This window comes from Crotalus tigris, unplaced genomic scaffold, assembly GCF_016545835.1.
Source record: "Crotalus tigris isolate CLP2741 ecotype Arizona unplaced genomic scaffold, ASM1654583v1 scf7180000017568.12009008, whole genome shotgun sequence".
Taxonomy (NCBI): domain Eukaryota; kingdom Metazoa; phylum Chordata; class Lepidosauria; order Squamata; family Viperidae; genus Crotalus; species Crotalus tigris.
The window spans coordinates 461,233-482,543 of record NW_024096478.1 but is presented as its reverse complement, the minus strand read 5'-3'; the positions used below and the strand labels follow the sequence as shown (position 1 = coordinate 482,543).

Sequence of the window (21,311 nt, the reverse complement as noted above, 5' to 3'; positions counted from 1 at the left end):
TGGCAACACATATGAGCTTGCTGACTGCTGATACCACTCCCCACATTCATCGTGTTGCTATGGTAACACAAGAGAATTCAAGATTTCTAGCAGCAATGTGAAAGATAGAGGATTATGATAGCATTACACACACACACACACACCTCTCGATTTACATAAACACATACATTTGTCTTTATGTTTATATATGCTTAAGACAAGGTTGCATATGACTACATTATGTAGTATCTATTTGTTAAAGAATACAATAATTCTCTCCAGTTTATGGGTATAACCTTCTGCCATCCTTATGGAAGAATACTACACTGAGGTCAGCCCTTAAAGGTAAGTCAAGCTGGGGAACAGGCAACACAAGTATCTCTAAAACTCTACATTATTGATAATAGGACCTAATAACAGAATCTTGAAAATTTGAGAGTTTTTTCTCTGTGCTTTTTTTATACCACATAAAAAGAAGGCAAGCTTATCTTGAGTTACTTTCTTAACCCTTCTTCTTTCCCAGTCTGAGTTGTTTACTTAAAGTTCTTGCATTCCATTTTTAAGGTTATCTACATATCCCTCTACAATTACTCCCCCATCAGTCCTCCTCCTGGGATCAAAGAAGGTTCTGGTAGGTTGCTAAGGGAAATGTCTACAGACTCATTCTCCCACCCTTGCTTGGCAGCTCCCCAAGTTCAACAAGTAAGTCTTGTCACTCAGAATCAGACAGTTGGAACATTTTGGAACAGAGGAATTTGGAGAGTTTATTGTAACTATGTCAGAAAGTAAGGAATCATCCTCATCCTAGAGATAATTGTGTATTGATAGTGGCAGCACTTATAGAAATACGGTTCATGTGGAAATTCCAGATGGAACTGGAATTTTAGTCATTGGAACTAGCCCTTCCAATGACTAAAATACTCCTAAAGTCCTTCCTATGTGTAGGATCTAGAATATATTCCATTTCACACTCCCTTCTTCCCTGCCCCCAAATGGGGATTTTAAATGCAAGGGACAGAGAGGCTCTTGACTAATGACTAATGGAAGACCAGATAAACCTTAAACCTTCAGTGAAGCAGACAATTGTAAATGAAAGGTCAATGGGTTAATTTGCTGGGTAACTGGGAAAAGAGCAATAAACCTTGAATCCAGATTTTTAGATGTAAAACTCTGGTAGGAAGACGAACCAAATCAACCACCGGAATCTTGGCACCCACTTGCTTACATGTATCTCCAACACATCTGTAAGCAGTCTTGGCCAAATCTGTTTCTTTAAGAGGAGTTGAGCAGTCTGCCTCTCCTGTAGAATGTCCAACGCATAAACAACAGTAGATACTGAAATTCTGGAGGGCAAAATGAGGGGTTGGTAGCAATAAAGTGATTAAAAGGGAAATGTACCTTGGAGGTATATACTGAGTGCATTATAGGCAAATTCAGTTCAGTTGTCCCTCTGATATCAGACATAGCACCGCAGCTATTTATTCACATTTTTAAATTTCCATTTGATGACAGATAATTAGATGACAAATTAATTCAATTGTCTAATACAGTGGTTCTCAACATTTTTAATGCCGCGACCCCCAATTGGTCCTACGTTGAGGACTACTCAACCGGTCGTAAGTCGAGGATTACTCAACTGGTGCAGCACCGTTTGCAGAATGGGACTTTTGGCGGGCTCAGCAGGGCAGAGACAGCCTGGACAATTCTTATTGGCTTTTGAAAGCCAATAGAATTAGACTCTATTCAAGAGAGTCTATTCTATTGGCTTTCAAAAGCCAATAGAATAAAAGGGAGTAGCACAGCTAAGGAAAAGGGGGAAAAAATGGCGGACTGCATTGTTTGGCGACCCCCGTGAAATGGTCGTTCGACCCCAAATGGGGTCCCGACCCACAGGTTGAGAACCACTGGTCTAATAGGTAGAAGAAGGCGTTCCAAAAATGGATGTAGCAAAGATGTTGCGCATTGCAGACACAGGACCAACTTTGGGCGCTTGCTTGTCAATCTTTTCCACAAGTATAAGTTTCTCTAATAATTGTATGGACAATTTAAGCTCTTGCACTGTGATCTCATCAGAATCTAAAATAGTGGAGAGTTGTAGTTCTAAGCCTGAAAGTATAGAAAAAATAACAGATAATAATATGTATTTGCCTATTGTCAGCAATCTGAGCTATTCCTAATAGTTTCAGGAGGGGCCTGCCAAGATATTGAGTGAGGAGACTGTGAAATTTCTCAAAGATGATGTTCTGGAGTGATTTGGGTATTTGTTTGCTGTACCACCTGAAGTTTCAGAGACGCAGCTGATTCAGTGGGACAAATCTTGGCTAGGTGTTCGGGCTCCATAGCAGCAACACAATCAAAATCTTTCCTCTAATCCTGATCTGCTGCAGACAAGGTTCTTTTTATTCTTCCTATTTACATGGGTTCTCTGTAACCCAAGAGCGAGAAGATTAGTGATGTAGAGCAAATGTAGAGCAGGGGTCTTCAAACTTGGCCCTTTTATGACTTGTGGACTTCAATTCCCAGAATTCCTCAGCCAGCATGCCTGGCTGAGGAATTCAGGGAATTGAAATCCACAAGTCATAAAAGGGCCAAGTTTGAAGACCCTGATGGTAGAGAGTATAAAACTTCCTCCCCTTATTCTTTCCTCTGTGCTCAATTCCTCCAATCATCCAGCAATGAACATACAAAGCTGAAACAGTTCTTCCAAACTGCCCAGCTTGCCTTATCTTATTAACATCTCTCACTTCATCAGCAAGTCCTTCTATTCCACATTTCTGGCCTATAACTGGAAGTCCAATAGGAAGTTACGAACTCTGCAATACCTTTGCTTTGGTTTATAAAGCTCCTGATTTAGTGATGCTCTCCTTGCTGAATCAACAAAAGATAGTTCTAAAACTTTGCATGACGTTCTGGTAATTATGCAGCAATGATCATTGCCTTCAGTGAGAGGCATAGCCCATTAGTCAGTCTCTTTTTTTCAGCAGATTCAGAACAAAGGCATCACTGGAGCAATTTGTGGGAATCAAACAATGATGAGCTTCCCAGTTGAACGGCCATGGTCTAGTTTTTTGGCATCATCATAGTTTTGCTGGCAACTGTAGCTGGCACCTTCAGAGGAAAAGTGATCTGTTTTGAACAGTCTTTAATATCTATTTCTTTATTAGGATCACTATCACATTGCATGATTACATTATGTTAAGCTTCAGATCGCAGTCAGTTGTTCTGCTATTCTCTGGAGAATGTAATGATACAATCCATAATCCAGTGTTCCTTCAGTGACTGTAAGCCATCCAGATCTTTGCAGTCTCAAACATGATATCTTTCCAGAGATTAAGTTCTTTTTCCAAACATGTTTCTTATTAAATAGTTCCACTTTTATTCCTTCTGTCCACAAAATGCTGTTCTAATAGACCAGGGGTAGGCAACCCAAAACACTCAAAGAGCCACTTGGACCCGTTTCCGAAAACAAAACACTGGGAGCCGCAAAACCCTTTTAATATCTAAAATGAAGATAACACTGCATATATCCTTTTTTACCTTTATTATATGTGTGTGTGTGTGTATTTTCTGAGGTTTTCGCGGGTGTTTGTATGTAAGTTTTTGGTTGTTCGGGTTTTCTCCTGCGTAAAATTGGAAGTGTCTTGGCGACGTTTCGACAAAGTCCCATTCATCATCTTCAGGCTGGTGTTTTCAGCTTCGTGCTTCGAGGAGCAATGTGTGGTCTTAGCTGTTTCTTCCTTTTCACTGCCAGTGGGGGTATGAACTGATTGGGTGGGAGCTTGACTGTGTTCTAATTGGTGGAGGTGTGTTCTGATTGGTTAGGGGCTTGGCTGTGCTCTGATTGGCTGGGGGGTTGGCTGTGCTCTGATTGGCTGGGGGAGTGTTCTGTTTGGTTGTGTTCAGGTTAGTCTGAGTTTCAGGGGGGTTCAAGATGTTGGGCTGCCTTGCTATTTTTTGGCTTTGCGTTTGTGGTCGTGCCTCATCTTCATGGAGGGTATCAGTTTGCTTCATGTATGGATTGGAGGGGTTTAAAGTGGCTAATGATGCAGCTGTGGTCTGGCTTCTGGTTTGTGGTCGTGCCTCATCATCGGTGTGGCTTTGGGTTTGCTTTTTGCATGGATGTGTGGTGGTGACATCCTGTGTAGTTTTTGTGAGTGTGGGTCTGGTATCATTTTTTGTGTTAGGGAGTCGTTTGTCAATCAGGGCGGATTTCCAAATGGCTGGTAGGTGGGAGATATCATCTCGCTTGTTCATGCTGTGTGGGCGTTTTTCTATCTCGATGGCTTCTCTGATTATTCTGTTATTAAAATGTTCACTTTTGGCAATAGTTCTGGTATTTTTAAAGTCAATTTCATGTCCTGTGGCTTTAAGGTGTTGGACCAGGGAAGATGTTGGTTCCTCTTTTTTGACTGAGTTCTTATGTTCTTCAATGCGTGCACTTATTCTTCTGTTGGTTTGTCCGATGTATGTGTTGGGACAAGCAGTGCATGGGATTTCATATACCAGACCCACACTCACAAAAACCACACAGGATGTCACCACCACACATCCACGCAAAAAACAAACCCAAAGCCACACCGATGACGAGGCACGACCACAAACCAGAAGCCATACCACAGCTGCATCATTAGCCACTTTAAACCCCTCCAATCCATACATGAAGCAAACTGACACCCTCCATGAAGATGAGGCACGACCACAAACGCAAAGCCAAAAAATAGCAAGGCAGCCCAACATCTTAAACTCCCCTGAAACTCAGACTAACCTGAGCACAACCAAACAGAACACTCCCCCAGCCAATCAGAGCACAGCCAACCCCCCAGCCAATCAGAGCACAGCCAACCCCCCAGCCAATCAGAGCACAGCCAAGCTCCCACCCAATCAGTTCATACCCCCACTGGCAGTTAAAAGGAAGAAACAGCTAAGACCACACATTGCTCCTCAAAGCACGAAGCTGAAAACACCAGCCTGAAGATGACGAATGGGACTTCGTCGAAACGTCGCCAAGACACTTCCAATTTTACGCGGGAGAAAACCCGAACAACCAAAGACATAGATATATACATACATACATACATACATACATACATACATACACACACACACACATATATATATACAAATACATACACACACACACACACACACACACACATATATATATATATACAGACACACGGTGCTTTTTTGTAAAAAAAATAATAAAACTCCGTTCTGGGCGTTCTATGAGAAAAAAAGCCCTGAATACACATGTATACACACACACACACACACACACACACACACACACATATAATAAAGGTAAAAAGGATATATGCAGTGTTATCTTCATTTTAGATCTCAAAAGGGTCTCTCACTGTCTCTCTCTTTCTCTCCCTCTCTCTCTTTCTCTCCCCCCCCCCTCTCCTATCTGCTGCTCACCTGGCAAGCTGGCTTCAAGCTGTTCTCCAACAAGCTCAGGGGTAGGCAACTCGGCTCTTTTATGACTCATGGACTTCAACTCCCAGAATTCCTAAGTCAGCATAGCTGGGCTAGCTAGCTCTCTCCTGTCCTTCCTGCTTCCTGCAGAGACGCAGCAAAGGGAGGAGCTCCACCCAATAAGCTTTTCAGCTCCTGGGAGAACACTGTGAGTGCACTCTCTTTTACACACACACACACATACACACACAGAGACACAGAGAGAGAGAGACAGACAGACAGACAGAGAAGCAGGGAAGCGCAAGTGCCTCTCTCTGTCTCTGTCTCTCTCTGCAAATGGCAGAGGAGGCTGGGAGCTGCAGGGGAAGGCTCAAAGAGCCACATGCGGCTCCAGAGCTGCAGGTTGCCGACCTAGGTAATAGACTACTGAATCATCTTGGTGTCTGGAAAACTTGAGTGAAGCAGTAATGAGCTTTCTGAAAAACAGTGGTTTCTTCCTTGGTATCTTCTCTCACATACCACTCCTGTTTCTTCATGATGGACTCATGAACACTGACATCAAGCAATGAGAGAGGCATGAGACAAAGGAGCATACAAAAAAATGCCTTTATTCCTACCTACTCATTATCTTTTAAGGGGCTTGTCCTTTCTTTATTTGTAGTAGTTCTGCAAAACACACACACACACATCTGACTGGAAAATAAATTTTGGAGGAAAATAAAGGGTGGTAGCAATGGAGAAAAGTTGAAGATGGAAGACAAAAGAAACAGAGATGAGGAACAAAAAATGAAAAAAGTAATAATAAAATAGCCCAGAAAGAGCCTAAGGCACCAAAGTTGAGTCCAAAGATAACAGCATTACAAAAAGGAACCTATGGAACCAGCAGAATTGTAATAACAGCTCAACAAGAATAGTTGAAGATGAGTGGGAGCAGGGAGTGTCTGAGTCAGGCAGATCAGTAAGTACATAATACCAATAGTAACAAAAATGCCTGTGGAACTATAATTGACTCCAGCACAGTAATAGATAGAGACAAAGAAGAAAGGTTCAGAAAATCTACAACTCCAGGAAAGAGGTGCTGGCAAACTGAAGAACTGGACAGGAAACAATTCTGAGTGGCAGCCATCACTGCCACCAAGAACCAGGAAACTAAATATCTGACAGCAGCAGCAATGTTTAAGAAAAAGTAAAAAGTTGACAATATCAGCCTTACACCCAAGTTGACTGAGGCTACACCAGTGGCTATGAGAGAGATAAGGTTGGGGAGAGCTAGAAAAAATGTAAGAACTTGAAAAAAATAGAGATAAGGCTTGAGGGAGGGAGGGGGAGAGAGAGAGAGAGAGAGAGGGAGGGAGGGAGTGAGTGAGTATTGGGGCTTCTGATTGGTACTGTCACACTCCTCCAAATCAGATCCATCAGATGAAAATCATCTGCAGCTTCTCAGCCATTATCCTGTATTTTGTGCAACCTCTCAAAGTAGTATATTCCTAATTCTTGTAGTGATTTGGATGACCATTCCTGGGAAAAGTAATAATGAGGTTGAATATTTTTCCACTTATACATTATCTGCTTCACCATGGAGTAATGAAAGCCGAAGTGTTTGGCAATGATTTTGTAGCATCAGCATCAAAGATACTTTATCAGGGAAAAAGTAACTAATGGTAGACATTTTACTGAATAGCCTCTTCCCAGGAGTTTGAGGAAAATACAGTAGGATTATGGGCAAAAGGATTAGAGATTTTCCTTTGTGGAAGGCAGAAGACTGCATCCAGCATTTCTCATACCGTATGTGTATTTTTACATGCACTGTTACATGTAAAAATAGGTTTGAGGCTGTCCCTCAGAATTCAACAAAAACATATTCATAAAGTTTAGATGCCAATCCAAACACTCAGAAGTCTGGAATCACAAAAAAAATCTAAAAATAATAAATTCTTCGACAAGAACCAACATATTAGATTTGCAACCATTATCGTTTTGAAAATAAGAGGTTAACATAATTCAAATGGGTATTTAAATAAAAACTAGGGACTTCACTTTCTTCCAAACAATTATAAGCTCTATCTAACAATTTCTTATATGTTGTCAAGAAAATACATATTCATTGATTATGTACTATATATAATTATTACCGGTATATAATTTTGAGATAAGAACATGTTCACAATATATATCTTTAGGGATATGTTGTACTAATTATATATACAAAGGATACCAAGTATGGATTTAAAAACAAACAATAAAATTTCTTTCCCAAAATATGAATATTTTATCATTTAGGGGTTTACTGGAGAAAGGAAACTATAAAGTAAGTAAAGTATGTGATTAATTATCATTTGTTCAACAGAATAGTCTTAAAATCTAATAAAAGACTTCTGCTTTCATGATTTTGACCAAGAAACAGACAAGATAACAAAGGATCCCATTTTTGAAAATGGGACAAATGAATTTTTAGATTACCATGAATGTTAAATTATTACCATGCAATCCAACTCTTAGTAACTAATCTAATGATTTTAAAATAAAACTACAAAATGACTGCAACCTAATACACACCCAAACCTGAGTGTAAGTCCCTTAGAACAACGGGACATATTCCTGAATACAGATTATGCCATCTACCTCACCATGACTACATTTTGGGGGCTCAGTAACCAGCCTGCATTTATGGGTCATGTGACTGTGATTTATGATGTCTTTGCCCTCAACTAGCATTTATTTCCAGTTTTCAGCAACATCATTCCATAGAAAACAGTGGGTTTGCTTAATAACTAATTAACTATGGCATTTTCTTAACAACTGCCACAAAAAAGGTCGTAAAATGGGTCTGGTGACATGATGACCCACTTTATGACCATCACAACTTACAAATATAATGGGCAGGCTCCATTATTCTCATAAGTCAAAGACTATCTGTATATGTAATAGTGCGCTATATATATACATATATCACGTAAATAATGCCTCCTGTATTTTTTTCAGCAAACTCCATTGTTTGGGAACCATGCACATCTATTATTCTAAAACAGTATTATTGCAGGCCTCATTACAATAAGGCCCTTTTTATAGACTTGCAATTATTGAATCCAAAACATCTTCACCTAAATTTCTATGAAGTATAAATTTCTTACTAATCCATACTTTCCAAAAATATTTTCAGAACTATATAAAGTTGAATAGAAAATAGACACACAACTATGAACATAACTGAAGTTAATGCGTTTGTTCAGCCTCACTACTGCAATTATATTTGCAGTTCAGGCCCAATACATATCGCCTTAATCCTCAATTACATATAAATATATAAGGATATTTAGTAACTATCTAAGCTATCAGTAGCTGTTCAAAGAAATTCCCACTACCCTCAATTAAAAAAAAATACATGTCAATTTTACAAAATACAGGAACTTCAAGCACAGATAAAGTAATTATGGATTCAAAAGTTAATTGGTTCCAGGAACAATTGTGGATAAGAAGAACTGGCTCAAAATCTGGATTTGCAACTCCTACTTAAACACTAGATAAAAGATATGGCCAGAGGATCCTTTTTGCAATTGCATCTTGGTGTCTATCATTTCTGAAAGACACTTTGTTGATGGCCATTCATGCCTTTGTTGTCTGGACCACTATACAGTAACATTTGTGCATGGAGTTATCATTAAGAACCATCTGGAAGTTTCAGCTGTTATTATATGGTGGCCCAGGATATCATGGTTGTGTCTAGATTAGCCCATCTAACATCATTAATATAGGATCTGCTTTAGCTATCAATATGAATGAATGTAATTCAAGATGTTAGTTATCACCTTTAAACCTCACATAGTTCAGATATTGGATATTTCTGAGACCATCTAGCCCAGGTTGACTCATGAAGGGGAGATTTGCTATGAGTTCCTCTATCAAGGGATTGTACTGTAATTCACAAGGACCCATAATTAAGTTTTCTTAATAATGCCCTCTCATTAGTTGTTAGTTACTCAGGAGTCATTATGATTAGAGTGGCCTACAAGCCAGAGCAAATAAATAAATAAAATATTAAGATTTTCATATAAATGACTTAATGTATCATTTCTCTATGATTTCTCACCAACATATTTCCCTTTTAAGCCACAAATCCTTTGATTTCTATATCATCAAGCATGTTTTAAATCATGGCTTTTGTCATAACTATGTTAGTACCTAGCCAACCTAGGCTAAAATAAGCAAGGTCAAATCTGGTCAGTATTTCAATGAAACACTGTATCATGACTATAGACTACAATGGGTTTTTTAAACAAAAAAAAAACCCTCCTAAGAAGGCAATAGTTACCTAGTTCTTTATTGTTACATAAAAGCAAGTTGGGCATGTCCCAGTACAGGTAGTTCTAAACTTACGATAGTAATTGAAACTTAAATCACAGTCCTAAATCATGCGAGTCATTAAATGAGTTACCATGAGATTATGCCCAATTTATCTTTTTGGTGACAGTTGTTAAGTGAACTCAATGGTTGTAAAGTGAACACCATGATCATTAAGCAAATCCATTGGTGTTATGTAATTAATTTAAGTCAAAGACTATCCTTACCCAACAGCAGTTGACCTTTGACTGAATCTCAACCTGAATTAAGTTGACTTAACAACTTGGGAGCTTTTTACATGGGCATGGGATTTCTCCAAAGCAAACAAAATTAAATAAGAAACTTGGCAAGTCTTTCACTCATAAGAACTAACTTCCCTGAAATGTCTGCTAAAAAAATAAAGAAAAAATTACAGGTAACTTCAAACAATTACGTTAAGTATAATATATAAAAATTTGGATTCAGAATCCAAACTGTAATGACAGTTTTCAAATCAGCAAATTAGTTCTGTACCTAATCTTGCAATATGTACATATCAGCTTTAAACCTTCTAAAACTATCAGCTAAACAAAGAAACATCTATTTAAGTACGGCAATGTGATATTCTCTTGGGGTTCTAACCTGAAAGACATTTTGATAATAACAAGACTTTGTGAACAATAATTTCAAATGAATACTGAAACTGCAATTGAAATCCAATTAAATGATGCTAATGATGAGATCCAGGCAATTGTCTAGCAACACTTGGTGGGCTACAATTTTCCCATCCCAGAATTAGATTAAGAAGGCTGATCTTAGATCTTTCATGACGTATTTAGGTAAATTTATTCATTTTTGGTACATATACAGTAATTGTAATATTTTACCCAATGTTGTTTTTCAATAAATACTTTTTTTTCTGACAAAGAGTCCATTAAGGTAGGGAAACAGTTGGCTTATTTAATTTGAATTTCACACCTGTAAATGTAAGCGTTCTGGAATTCACAGTGTTTTACTATTTGGATATGGGAAAAATCCACAGATTGTAAGAATTAGGTCTCCCAACAATTTGCTACCTCCATCATATCCTTATGGCAATTAATTACTCTAGCACAACTACAGAACCAGGTTGCCTTCACACTCACAGTCAGCGCCCATTAAATTATCCATCTATACTATAGGATGAAGAATTTAGAAGGCCAAATGGGCGACCATCTCTCTCCTTTTACCGCTGACTTTAATCACCAGGGCTTTGAGTATGGAAAGATACTTCTACTGCGTTAATTCCCTAATCTTAAGGAATCCATCCTGACAATATGGAGTCGAGCAATAACCAAACCGGCCACCGACGCACAAACCGAGAAGTGCTTTATTTAGGACAGACGTTTTAATCTTTTTTTTCTACATTACGATCAAATCACACACCAAAGTCCGTGGAAGAGAAATAAATTGCTTATTCGTCTGTTTCCGAACGGAGCAGATAGCTGGAAAAAAAAACACCCACATATTCTCTCCTTTGGCCTTTAAAACTAACCCAGCAAGTAAAAGGGTAAGGAAACCGGATGCGCGATTTAAAAGTCGGGGGGGGGGGAAGGAAAGATTGGAGTCGCCTTACAAATCAAGAGGCCAAAATGGAAGCAACGAGAGAGAGAAAAACATCGCTTTCCTGGGGGAGGGGAGGACGGGACTGAGGCGTTGAACGCTTCCCTGCTTCTAGCCGGAGGGAGCTTTTCAAACGCCTTTGGCCGCCTCGCTTCGCATCAACTCCAACCCTGCCGCGGCCTAAAAACAAACGCGGCTGTCGCGTGATGAACCGTCTTGCCCAGTTCCGAGTCGCTCCTCACCTGCTGGTATCGGCCGCCGCCGCCGCCGTTACTGCAGGGCTCGGCCGCCGCCATAGCAAGACCCGAGCGAATGGGAAGGAGGAGGGACCCAGCCTGGAGTATCGAGCGCTTGAGGGAGCGGGCGGAGGCCCGTCGGGGACGGCTTGGAGGCACTTCCGTCCCTCGAGGGCGCTGCCCCTGCTAGGCTTGGAAGCTGAGGGCTCGACGCTAAAAAGCAAGGTAGCGGCAGCAGCCAGTCGGAGGACTCCCTGCCGCTACTGCTGCCGAAGGCCCCTCACCCTCCCCGTCACGCTCCTCCTCCTCCTCTTCCTTAGGTTCTTCCGCTGCTCCGCGTTTTCAGCCACTCAGCAGCCTTAAGGGGAAAATCCAGCGGAGCTCAGCAGAGGTTGGTGGAAACGATTCCGAGCAAGATCTCCTTAGTGCCGTCTGGTGATCTTTTCCATCCTAAGGGGAAAGTGCCGGGCCCGGGGAAAGGAGCCCTCCCCGAGATGGGCTTTAGGGAAGTGACCCGATAGCCTTGTTCATACACGGCCCGGTTGTACCCACCCCCACATTTATAGGTAGTCCTCGACTTAACCATTCCTTTAGTGACCCTCCAAAGTTAAAACGGCACTGAAAAAAGGGAATTGTTTACATTTTTCACATTTAGCACTGTTGCAGCAGCCCGGTGGTAACTGATCAAAATTCGGATGCTTGGCAACCGGCATGTACCGGTATTTATAAGGCTTATACTAGTGTCCTGGGGTCATGTGATCTTTTGCAACCTTCTGACAAGCAGTCAATGGGGAAGTCAGATTCATTTAACAGCTGAGGTACTGTAGTGATTCACTTAGCAATTGTGGCAAGAAAGGTTGTAAAAGGGGGCAAAACTCACTTAATAACTGTCTTGCTTAACAAATGGAAATTTTGGGCTCAATTGTGATCATAAGTTGAGGACTACCTGTACAAGGTGTAATTAATTCATTGTAGAGTTCCTGAAACAAATACTTGGTTCACGGGTTAGGGTGAAAAATAGAGCCACTGCATTAGGCTAACAAATGATCATCTTCAGGACAGACCTCCACTGAGTCCAGATGTACTCTATCTGAAAACTGACAAGAAATTACAGGAGTACCAGCCAAGTCCTCCATGTGAATATGAATGAAGTGGTTCAGGAGATAAACATACTCAAAAGATTTAATAGATCAAGAATACATTATATTTCATACTTTTGCTTATAATGTATTCTCCGAGACATTAGAAAAAAAATTTTGTGTACCTTTGTTGCGTTTCATTTGGAAATGGTACTCAACATGGTGAATACAAATTTAAAAACTAAAAATATAACTAAAGACATTCACACAACTTAAATTAATATCCACCTCAGCAAAAAAGCCAGGTTCCATTCCAAAAGATTGTGCAGCTAAATATTGTCTTCATCAATTGAACATAAAAAGGTGATATTTTAACATTCCTGGCAAGCAATAGTGTCAGAGCAGTTATCCCAAAGTGCTGTTGTTGTTTAGGGTGTGTGTCAGTGCCTGGGGGGGGGGGGTCAGGAAGTTAAACAACTATTGAGTGGCTTGTATGTATTCCTGTGATGAGTTCATCTTCAGTAAACGTTGGTTTTTATTTTGCTAAATTTATTTTATTTTAATGTAGTATTAAAGCTCTTCCCTGTGGCATTTGTGAAACATGCAGCCAAATGATTTAATAAAAAAAATGAACCCACATACTATTATCTTGTGTTATTATCAAATAAGTCTACTATGGAAGCAGGACTAAATGGATTTTCTTTGAAGATTTTAAAGTTCAGGTGAACTTTTCAAAGACAAAGTTAATGGAACCCGTCACCTGCTGAATTTGAATACTTAGATGCTCCCTAAATTTCCACATTTTTCCCATGTTGGCCTATTTTTGTGGTATTAGCATTTATCTGATATGCAAAAGGCAGGATATGAAAAGTCTACTTTACAGAAATCCAAAAATATTTGTACGGGATAAGAAATTGGAAAACCTGCAGCACTTTAATTAAGAATTGAATACTATAACTGGCCATGAAATGACAAGTCACATAACAGGAGCAGTGAATACAAAAGCAGGGGAAGGTCTTGAAATATAATACCAGTATTTAAAAAAAACCATTGCTGACTGCTTCAACACTATACAAAGATTTTGTGGCAAGTCCTTTTAGTTTTTAAGAAACCATTTTTTTTGGCATTCCTGGACCAAATGCAACAAATCTGACATTTGATTGGTACTTCATTGTTAAATCTAATAAAAACCTAGGAGTTGACATCCATGACCCCTGATAAATGACTCTCAAGGGCAGGAGTGAAATAGCAAACTAGAGTTCAAAAGCTTTTTCCATCTCTTTCTAATAGAAAGACCATGATCGAGCTTCAAGCCCTGCTTGGCCAGGAATTGCCTTGCTACTGGACATAACTGGTGACTCTTGAATTAAAATCTCTGATCAGCTATGGAAGCTAATGAGGATATACTAGAGATTTCATTTATGTGGGAATAAGCTTCAGTGAGTGTATATACTGCTGTATTTAAGGGCAATGGCCATTTCCTCATTAGTGATTTATGGTATTAACTAGCCATCACTATCACTGTTCTACCAGCACAGCAATAGTTGCTATAAAAAAATAAAAGTAAAGCCTTCTTCCAGTTTGACTTAAATTCTGGTGGCCTCATGGAGAGATCCATGCATTTTCCTTGAGAACAAGATAGGAATGGTTAACTAGCTAAAAGAAAGCCAAGAGACTTTCAGCTTTTATTTTTAGAGACACTTCTTATTTGCAAAAAGAGCAGCACAACCCACAGAACCTATTTTTTTTCTGAGAAAAACAGAATCTATAATTTATCTAGATTACAGTTCTCCCATCACTGTTAGGTTGAGAACTTTTGTTTTGGTTTGTTTTACTGATATTATAAACCAGTCTAATCTCCAACACTGGAAATATCAACCTCCGTAAATCACGTTTCTTTATTCGATGTGTTTCCTTTCCTTTTCTTAGCACAATAAAATAGCCAGTCCCGAGGACAGACTCCCAACCATCCTTTCCTATCAGGGGAGCTCCCTGCAGAACCGCTCAACATGCAAAATTAAAAGGAACTGATCCTCTTTACAGATGCTAGGGAAGAAATGGCCATCATACAGCCAGTTGTTCTGTCCTCCCACTTTGCGAGATTTTCTGCTGTTTGAAAAAAAAAAAAAAAACAACAAGCAACAAGAAGGCTCACATGGGAACTTATCTAAGCGCCTGTAAAAGAAGACAGGACGGCCTCAAAAAACAATCTGGATGCCTCCTAACTTTCTGGGAAGGGGCAAATCGATGAGCCTGGAAAGGAGCATGGTTGTCGGAGGTGGAATCCTGAACGCCTAAGAACCTTCAGACGCTTCAGCAAGGAGCAGAAAGCGCTAAAAGCCGCTCTAAGCAGAAAGGAAGGCACGACGACGAAAGAAAGGCGCAAAGGCTCCTCTTACGCCGGTCCGGGGAGGAGGAGGAGTGCAGGAAGTCGCCGGGGGCGGGGACAGTAGAGGAGCGTTGCTTGCTTAGCGTTTTTTTTTTCATGTGACCGAATGAGGTCATAAGAAGGCGGGCCAAGTGGGAGCGAGTGGCCGCCGAGGAGAGGTGAGTCGCGAGGCAGATTGCTCGGATTGGGGCCCCGGGAGTTGCTCTCCACGTACCTCATATTCGCGGGCCGGAAAAACGACGTTTCTGCCTAGGCACAAGAGGACTTGAGCCTGCTTTAAATCCCGGGGGTGGCTGGCTGCGCCTCGAGGCTCTTGCCCCCGGTTCCTTTCCAGAGCGCGCAAGAGAAACTTCCTTCCTCCTTTGCTCCGCTTCCAGCTTCCATCTCTTCGTGCCTTTTTTCCCCAATGATCCCGTTCGGCCTGGTTCCCTGTAACAACCTCTATACAACAGTATTATTAGACTAACCTATTTTAACTAAAAGGTATAAGCTTTCCTGACCCACAACTTGGTTCAAGGCTACCCAGACTCTCCCTCTGATGTTCAAGGCCAACTCGGAAGATCTCAACTATCACAATGGGTGTTTAACCCATGACAGCTGTCAATTAATAAAATGCTGATAATTGTTTTACATGTGACCTACGTAACCACCCTGTCTTCTCTCTTTCACCATAGCTCAGTTTAAAATCCTACCTCAATTTATCTGTCCATGCATCTGATCACATAAATGTATTAATATGTACAGTTTCAGTCTAAAGTGCTACCAGACCCCTTCTGATTTTTGGACACCATAACACAGCTTTCCTCTTAAATGTCAGCAACTTTTACAGTCAGCTTAATCAGACTCATTGCATAAAAGACTTTGCTGCTTTTCTAGTCCATTTATGAATAGAAGTGTGCTATTTAACCAGTGCTGATGGTAGCGGTAAAGTCTGTATTTGCAGCAAAAGGCCCAGAGGCATGGATGATATTGCTAAAAACTAATGGATTTGTATGGCTTCAGTTTTCAAGGAGCACTATCCATTTCATGCAGTGTATGAAGTGTGAATCGTAATTACAGGGAAGAGGAGACAAGTTGCAGAATATTCAAATTGTACATGATACAAAAAAGATCAGAACACTTCTTCATCAGCACTCCACACCCAGATGAGCAGAGATTAACACCAAGATTAATATTAGACCAACAATTAAGAAGCAAGCTATAGGCAAAGCATGGAACTGCCAAACAAGCTAACAATAAACAACCCAATTAAAGAACCACCAAGACCACTCCCACTTATACTGACAGGGCAAGCCATTAAAATATAAAATGAGAGCAAACCACACTCCTTAATAGCACTGATGATGTTATCTAGTTTGGGTAATGAAACATCTGCAATAAAATAACTAAGCTCAGGGAGCACCAAAGACCCTTCACAAATAGCATTGTCCTGCTCTTTAACTTTTTCAGAACAATGAACACATCTGTCAAGTATTTGGGAGAGAAAGAAGCTCCTAGATAGAAAAATATCTGAAGACAGTACAGGTAGTCTTCAACTTACAACAGTTTGTTTAGTGATTGTTTGAAGTTACAACGGCACCAGAAAAAGTGACTTATCGTTTTTTACACATACAACCTTTGCAGCATCCCTATGATCGTATGATCAAAATTCAGATGGTTGGCAACTGACTCATATTTATGATGATTGCAGTGTTCTGGGATCATGTGATTACCTTTTGCAACCACCTAACAAGCAAAGTCAATGGGAAAGCCAGATTCATTTAACATGTTACCAGCTAACAGCTGCAGTGATTCACTTAATTGTGGCACAAAAGTTGTAAAATGGGGCAAAACTCACTTCACAAATGTTTCACTTAGCAACAGAAATTTTGGGCTCAATTGTCGTAAATCGAAGATTACCTGCAATGTTTGTATCTGCATAAGTAGCCAATCCTGTCTTCGTATATTAATCAGCCTACAAGTGAAATGTATAATCCGAGTATTCTTCCAAAATTGCAGGTTACGATGAAGCTTATAATTCTAGAAAATTACAATGAGGCCAGTGAATGGGCTGCAAAATACATTAGAAACAGAATAATCCAGTTTAATCCAGGACCAAATAAATATTTCACTCTTGGACTTCCCACTGGTAAGTTACAAACCCAAGTTCATAGGAGGTGAGCTATGGAGTCATAATTTACTCTGGTCTAATTCATATAAAAGACTGTCTCAATGATATTATGATCAAGCCGTCATTCCTTACACAGGATGTTTGTCAGAAATAATTATTAGGTGACTAATTCTTTTGAAAACAGTTTTGTTTTCTTAAATTTAGAAGAAATTTTGTTTGAACACATGGACATTTAATTGCGATTCAAATTCAGTAGACTTATATATACTTTACTCCTGGACTACACATATCTGTCATGAACATTCTCACAATTAGATGCCTGTAACAAATCTGGCCAGTTATAAGATACTTTGCTAATGGGCTGAGCAGACTTTATATATTTTTTGACACCTAAACTTGATAGATCACTAAATAGTAAAAAATAAAATGTCTACCTTCTGTATTAATAGTTCATACTATTTTCATCATAATAACAATGCTTGCATTGCTTTAATGGTAGATGGAATTAGATGTCTTTTTAATTTAATTTTTAACCCCCTATTCCCAACAAAGGTCCACTGTTAATCACTCCTGGGACATGTTCGCTTTCTCCTCCTTAATATATAATAATTTACCTCAAGCCATACTCTGCTGTTTATTGGAAATGAATTTGGAATGAAATGTATTTTTCAAAATGCATGTGCCTATCTTTTCCAACAAGGACACCATACTATGAGACATGTTTAAGTTTTCCTTTCATTTTTTTTTATGTGCGATTATATTTTCAGAGATTGTCTGACCAAGCCCTGTGGTTTTGTTGGCAAGATTTTTCAGAAATGGTTTGTCATTGACTCCTTCCTAGGACTTAGACAAAGTGACTGGCACAAAGTCACCCAGCTGCCTTCGTGCTGAGGGCAGGACTAGAACTTATAGCCTCCCAGTTTCTAGCCTGAGGTTTTAACTATTGCACCAAACACCTCCCATAAAATCTAATAATTTAATATTGGGCATTAACTATTGTTTCATTTCCTTGTTTGCTGTTGATGGAAACGAAGAGCCCTGTGCTGATGTGTACTGTCAGATTAATAAAGTTTATTGTAATTAATAAACAAAATGAGATTGTTTTTTCTTTGACCCTCTTTTTCTGGATCACTGTGTCCTTTACCACTACCTGTTAGTTTAATCTATTCTCTTGTGTTGTAATATTGAATCCTATCTATGTTTGGGTATCCTACTACATTTGGCCATTTATCATTTGCATACTAAAGAATTCATTTGGTAGTAACACTGATCCCAAATTCCTATCTACTACATCATTCCATAGGAGATATAAAAAGAATTATATCCATTCCATGAATTACATGATGAATACATGCATTCATAAGCAATCCTTTGAAGAATGCTTCACCATTAGCAACAAAGAAAGGTGCACTGGCAGTGGATGCCATTGCAGTTTTGAAGACCTTGATGAAGCTGTCACTGAGCTGAAGAACATGTTTAAGCCATTGTTTCGGTAGTCACATAAAACATTGCAGTTCTCCGTTAAATGTTTTTTGTGTAGCACAGTATTCATTTTTATGGGTTATGTATTGTTTTCTTGTCTCTCTAGGAAGTACCCCATTAGGATGTTACAAAAAACTGATTGAATATTATAAGAATGGAGATCTCTCTTTCAAATACGTGAAAACTTTCAATATGGATGAATATGTAGGTGAGTCATCTTCACATTCAAAGCTGTAGGGAGGTGTCATCTTTTGTATTTCTTGTTAATAAATTTTCTTTATTGCATACAGGTAAAGACAAACTTATTTCTACATTGTAGTTTAGCAAGTCAAAACCTGAGCTGTGAACCATAAGCTCATATCAACTTTTAGCAGTAACCCATCTGAGCAGAAGTAAGCCATTTTCTTAGCAAGCATACAGATAATAGTACTAATCTACTTTAAAGAACTGTTGTATGATTATTTATAGAAAGTAACTATAAAATATAATTGAAAATATAAGCTTCTGAATATTTCCCTTTAAGGTATCATCTGTGAAAAAACAATGGGCAGGCAAATGAGTATCCCATTGTAGTAGGAAGAAACAAAGCACATGAATGGTTAACTCAGGCTAGGCCACCTAAGATCCTTCAAAATATCTAAGGATAAGAAAGATACTGAGCTGACTCTTTTTGACTCTACCATTTTCAGATTCATGTGTAAGAAGAAGGCTGGGATGGTTCTTCTCTCTTGGTTCTGGTAAAAATGGTTGAGGAACAGCCCAAATTGGTTCTGCGGCAATTTCTGAGGAGCAATTGCTTTTTATAGGATGCAGCTATACTTGCTCAAGCCAGGTTTAGAGTAGGAAGCTTGTGGTGGGAAATAGATTGCATCATTATTATTTTTATATTTTTAAGTATACGTGTAAGAATTTTCACAGCCTAGGTTTTGAGTCACCAAACTACAATGCAGAAATAAGTTTGTTAGTCTATCTTAAGGCATAACATTTGTGCATCAAGTTCTGGGTGCACAGTTCCAGCTAGCAGCCGCTCTATAAGAGCTCAGCAAGATATCTTTCCCCGCTTGTTATCAAATCACTTTTAACTGGAGTTGCCAGTGGCTAAACCTAAAACCTTCTGCATATAGAACAGGTAGTTTTCCTACGGTGTCATAGCTGTTGTAGGCTGTCCTTTTCAATATTATGGATGGAATGATGAGATATAAATAAATGAACTAAAAGCAATCGTATGCTGACACGTTATTCTGTTAGGTCTTCCAAGGGAACATCCAGAAAGTTACCATTCCTTCATGTGGAATAATTTCTTCAAGCACATTGACATCTCTCCTGAAAACACTCATATTCTGGATGGGAATGCAGCTGACTTACAGACAGAGTGTGATGCATTTGAAGACAAAATAAAAGCAGCTGGAGGAATAGAACTCTTTGTTGGGGGTGAGTATTTAAAAGCACTGGAAGCAGGAGTGAATTTATAGAGGGGGGATTTATAAAAGCTTTTAGACTACTTCAAAAACACCCAATTTTCAAGGGAGATATTTTTGATGCTGCAACTTAGATTAAAATATCACGTGATATACATCAAGTGATATAAAACAAGACTTTGTGAACAGGCTTGTGATCATATTTCAAGCTCAGTTAATCTCTTTAATGTTTCTTAGAATTAAACTCAAAAGAGAAAACAAGGATAACATAGTAAGAATAAGATTTTTTTTAAAAAAAATTGAAAAAATGTATAAACAAAATGAGTTGGAAATAAACTGGATCTTGTTCAAAGGATTATGCAGGTACAACCAGATAAGGCCATAATACTGATACCATTTGTGGGAGGATTTGTTACGGAAATTGTTGTGGTTGAAGTGCTATACTGGCATCAGGGAGATCAATCTGAAAATTCATGGAGGTTCACTGGTTGAATCTCACCCCAACCTGCTTCCCAGGATTGTGAGGAAAAATAAGATAATACTGCCTTGAGCTCCAGAATAAAGGGCAAGATGTAAAATTAATTAAATGAGATGTTATGTGGCATCAGAGAAGATGGAAATTTTGTATTGGCATGAGGCAGCAATTTGGAATATTGCATGTGGGTATAAAAGTCCCTTTGTGAGTCTTTTGGGGTGTTGAATATCTGGAAAGGTTCTGTGATTATGAGCTTAACTCTGAATTTGGAAATCCATTTGTCTGGAAAAAAACATTTATTGATAAATTATAAGCTTAGTTGAAGATTGCTAGAGCAGCCAGAGCTACATTGATCTGCATCTTTATTTCTACTAGTAGTTCTAGTCCTCTTTCCAGAAATTTTGCTAATTCCTGTAAGGGAATGTTCTCATGCTAAATGTTTGGCAGTATGTAAACTTTTTGACAATTATTGTCTTTGTTATGGCCTAAAGAAACATTCACAGCCATCTGTTTAAACAATGCACTTACTATTCTGAAGTACTTAATCCTAAATCATATTTACTGTTTACCACTGATCAATAAATTATAATAATTTTAATGATTTTCCCAACAGGTATTGGTCCAGATGGTCATATTGCCTTCAATGAACCGGGGTCAAGCCTGGTATCCAGAACTAGAGTGAAGACATTAGCGATGGACACAATATTGGCTAATGCTAGATTCTTTGAAGGTGATCTTTCCAAAGTGCCCACAATGGCTCTCACAGTTGGAGTGGGTACAGTCATGGATGCCAAAGAGGTTAGAAG

General features: G+C 39.1%; 2 protein-coding genes across 4 annotated transcripts in view; one reads left to right on the top strand and one right to left on the bottom strand.

Moving 5' to 3' along the window:
- Nucleotides 1–11,862, bottom strand: part of NDFIP1 (Nedd4 family interacting protein 1) — a 31,285-nt gene extending 19,423 nt beyond the window's left edge. The window contains exon 1 of one of the 2 annotated variants that reach the window (XM_039351352.1): nt 11,559–11,862. In XM_039351352.1, coding sequence (XP_039207286.1) covers nt 11,559–11,612 — 54 coding nt within the window. In that variant the 5' untranslated portion in view covers nt 11,613–11,862. The remainder of the gene's footprint in view (nt 1–11,558) is intronic. The other variant, XM_039351345.1, reaches the window with a different exon arrangement.
- A 3,168-nt stretch (nt 11,863–15,030) lies between these two features.
- Nucleotides 15,031–21,311, top strand: part of GNPDA1 (glucosamine-6-phosphate deaminase 1) — an 11,045-nt gene continuing 4,764 nt past the window's right edge. Inside the window, exons 1-6 of one of the 2 annotated variants that reach the window (XM_039351333.1) lie at nt 15,125–15,178; nt 16,470–16,544; nt 17,019–17,148; nt 18,719–18,820; nt 19,861–20,043; nt 21,119–21,303. In XM_039351333.1, the coding sequence (XP_039207267.1) occupies nt 17,025–17,148; nt 18,719–18,820; nt 19,861–20,043; nt 21,119–21,303 (594 nt within the window). In that variant the 5' untranslated portion in view covers nt 15,125–15,178; nt 16,470–16,544; nt 17,019–17,024. Of the gene's footprint in view, nt 15,179–16,469; nt 16,545–17,018; nt 17,149–18,718; nt 18,821–19,860; nt 20,044–21,118; nt 21,304–21,311 lie in introns of both variants that reach the window. The other variant, XM_039351324.1, reaches the window with a different exon arrangement.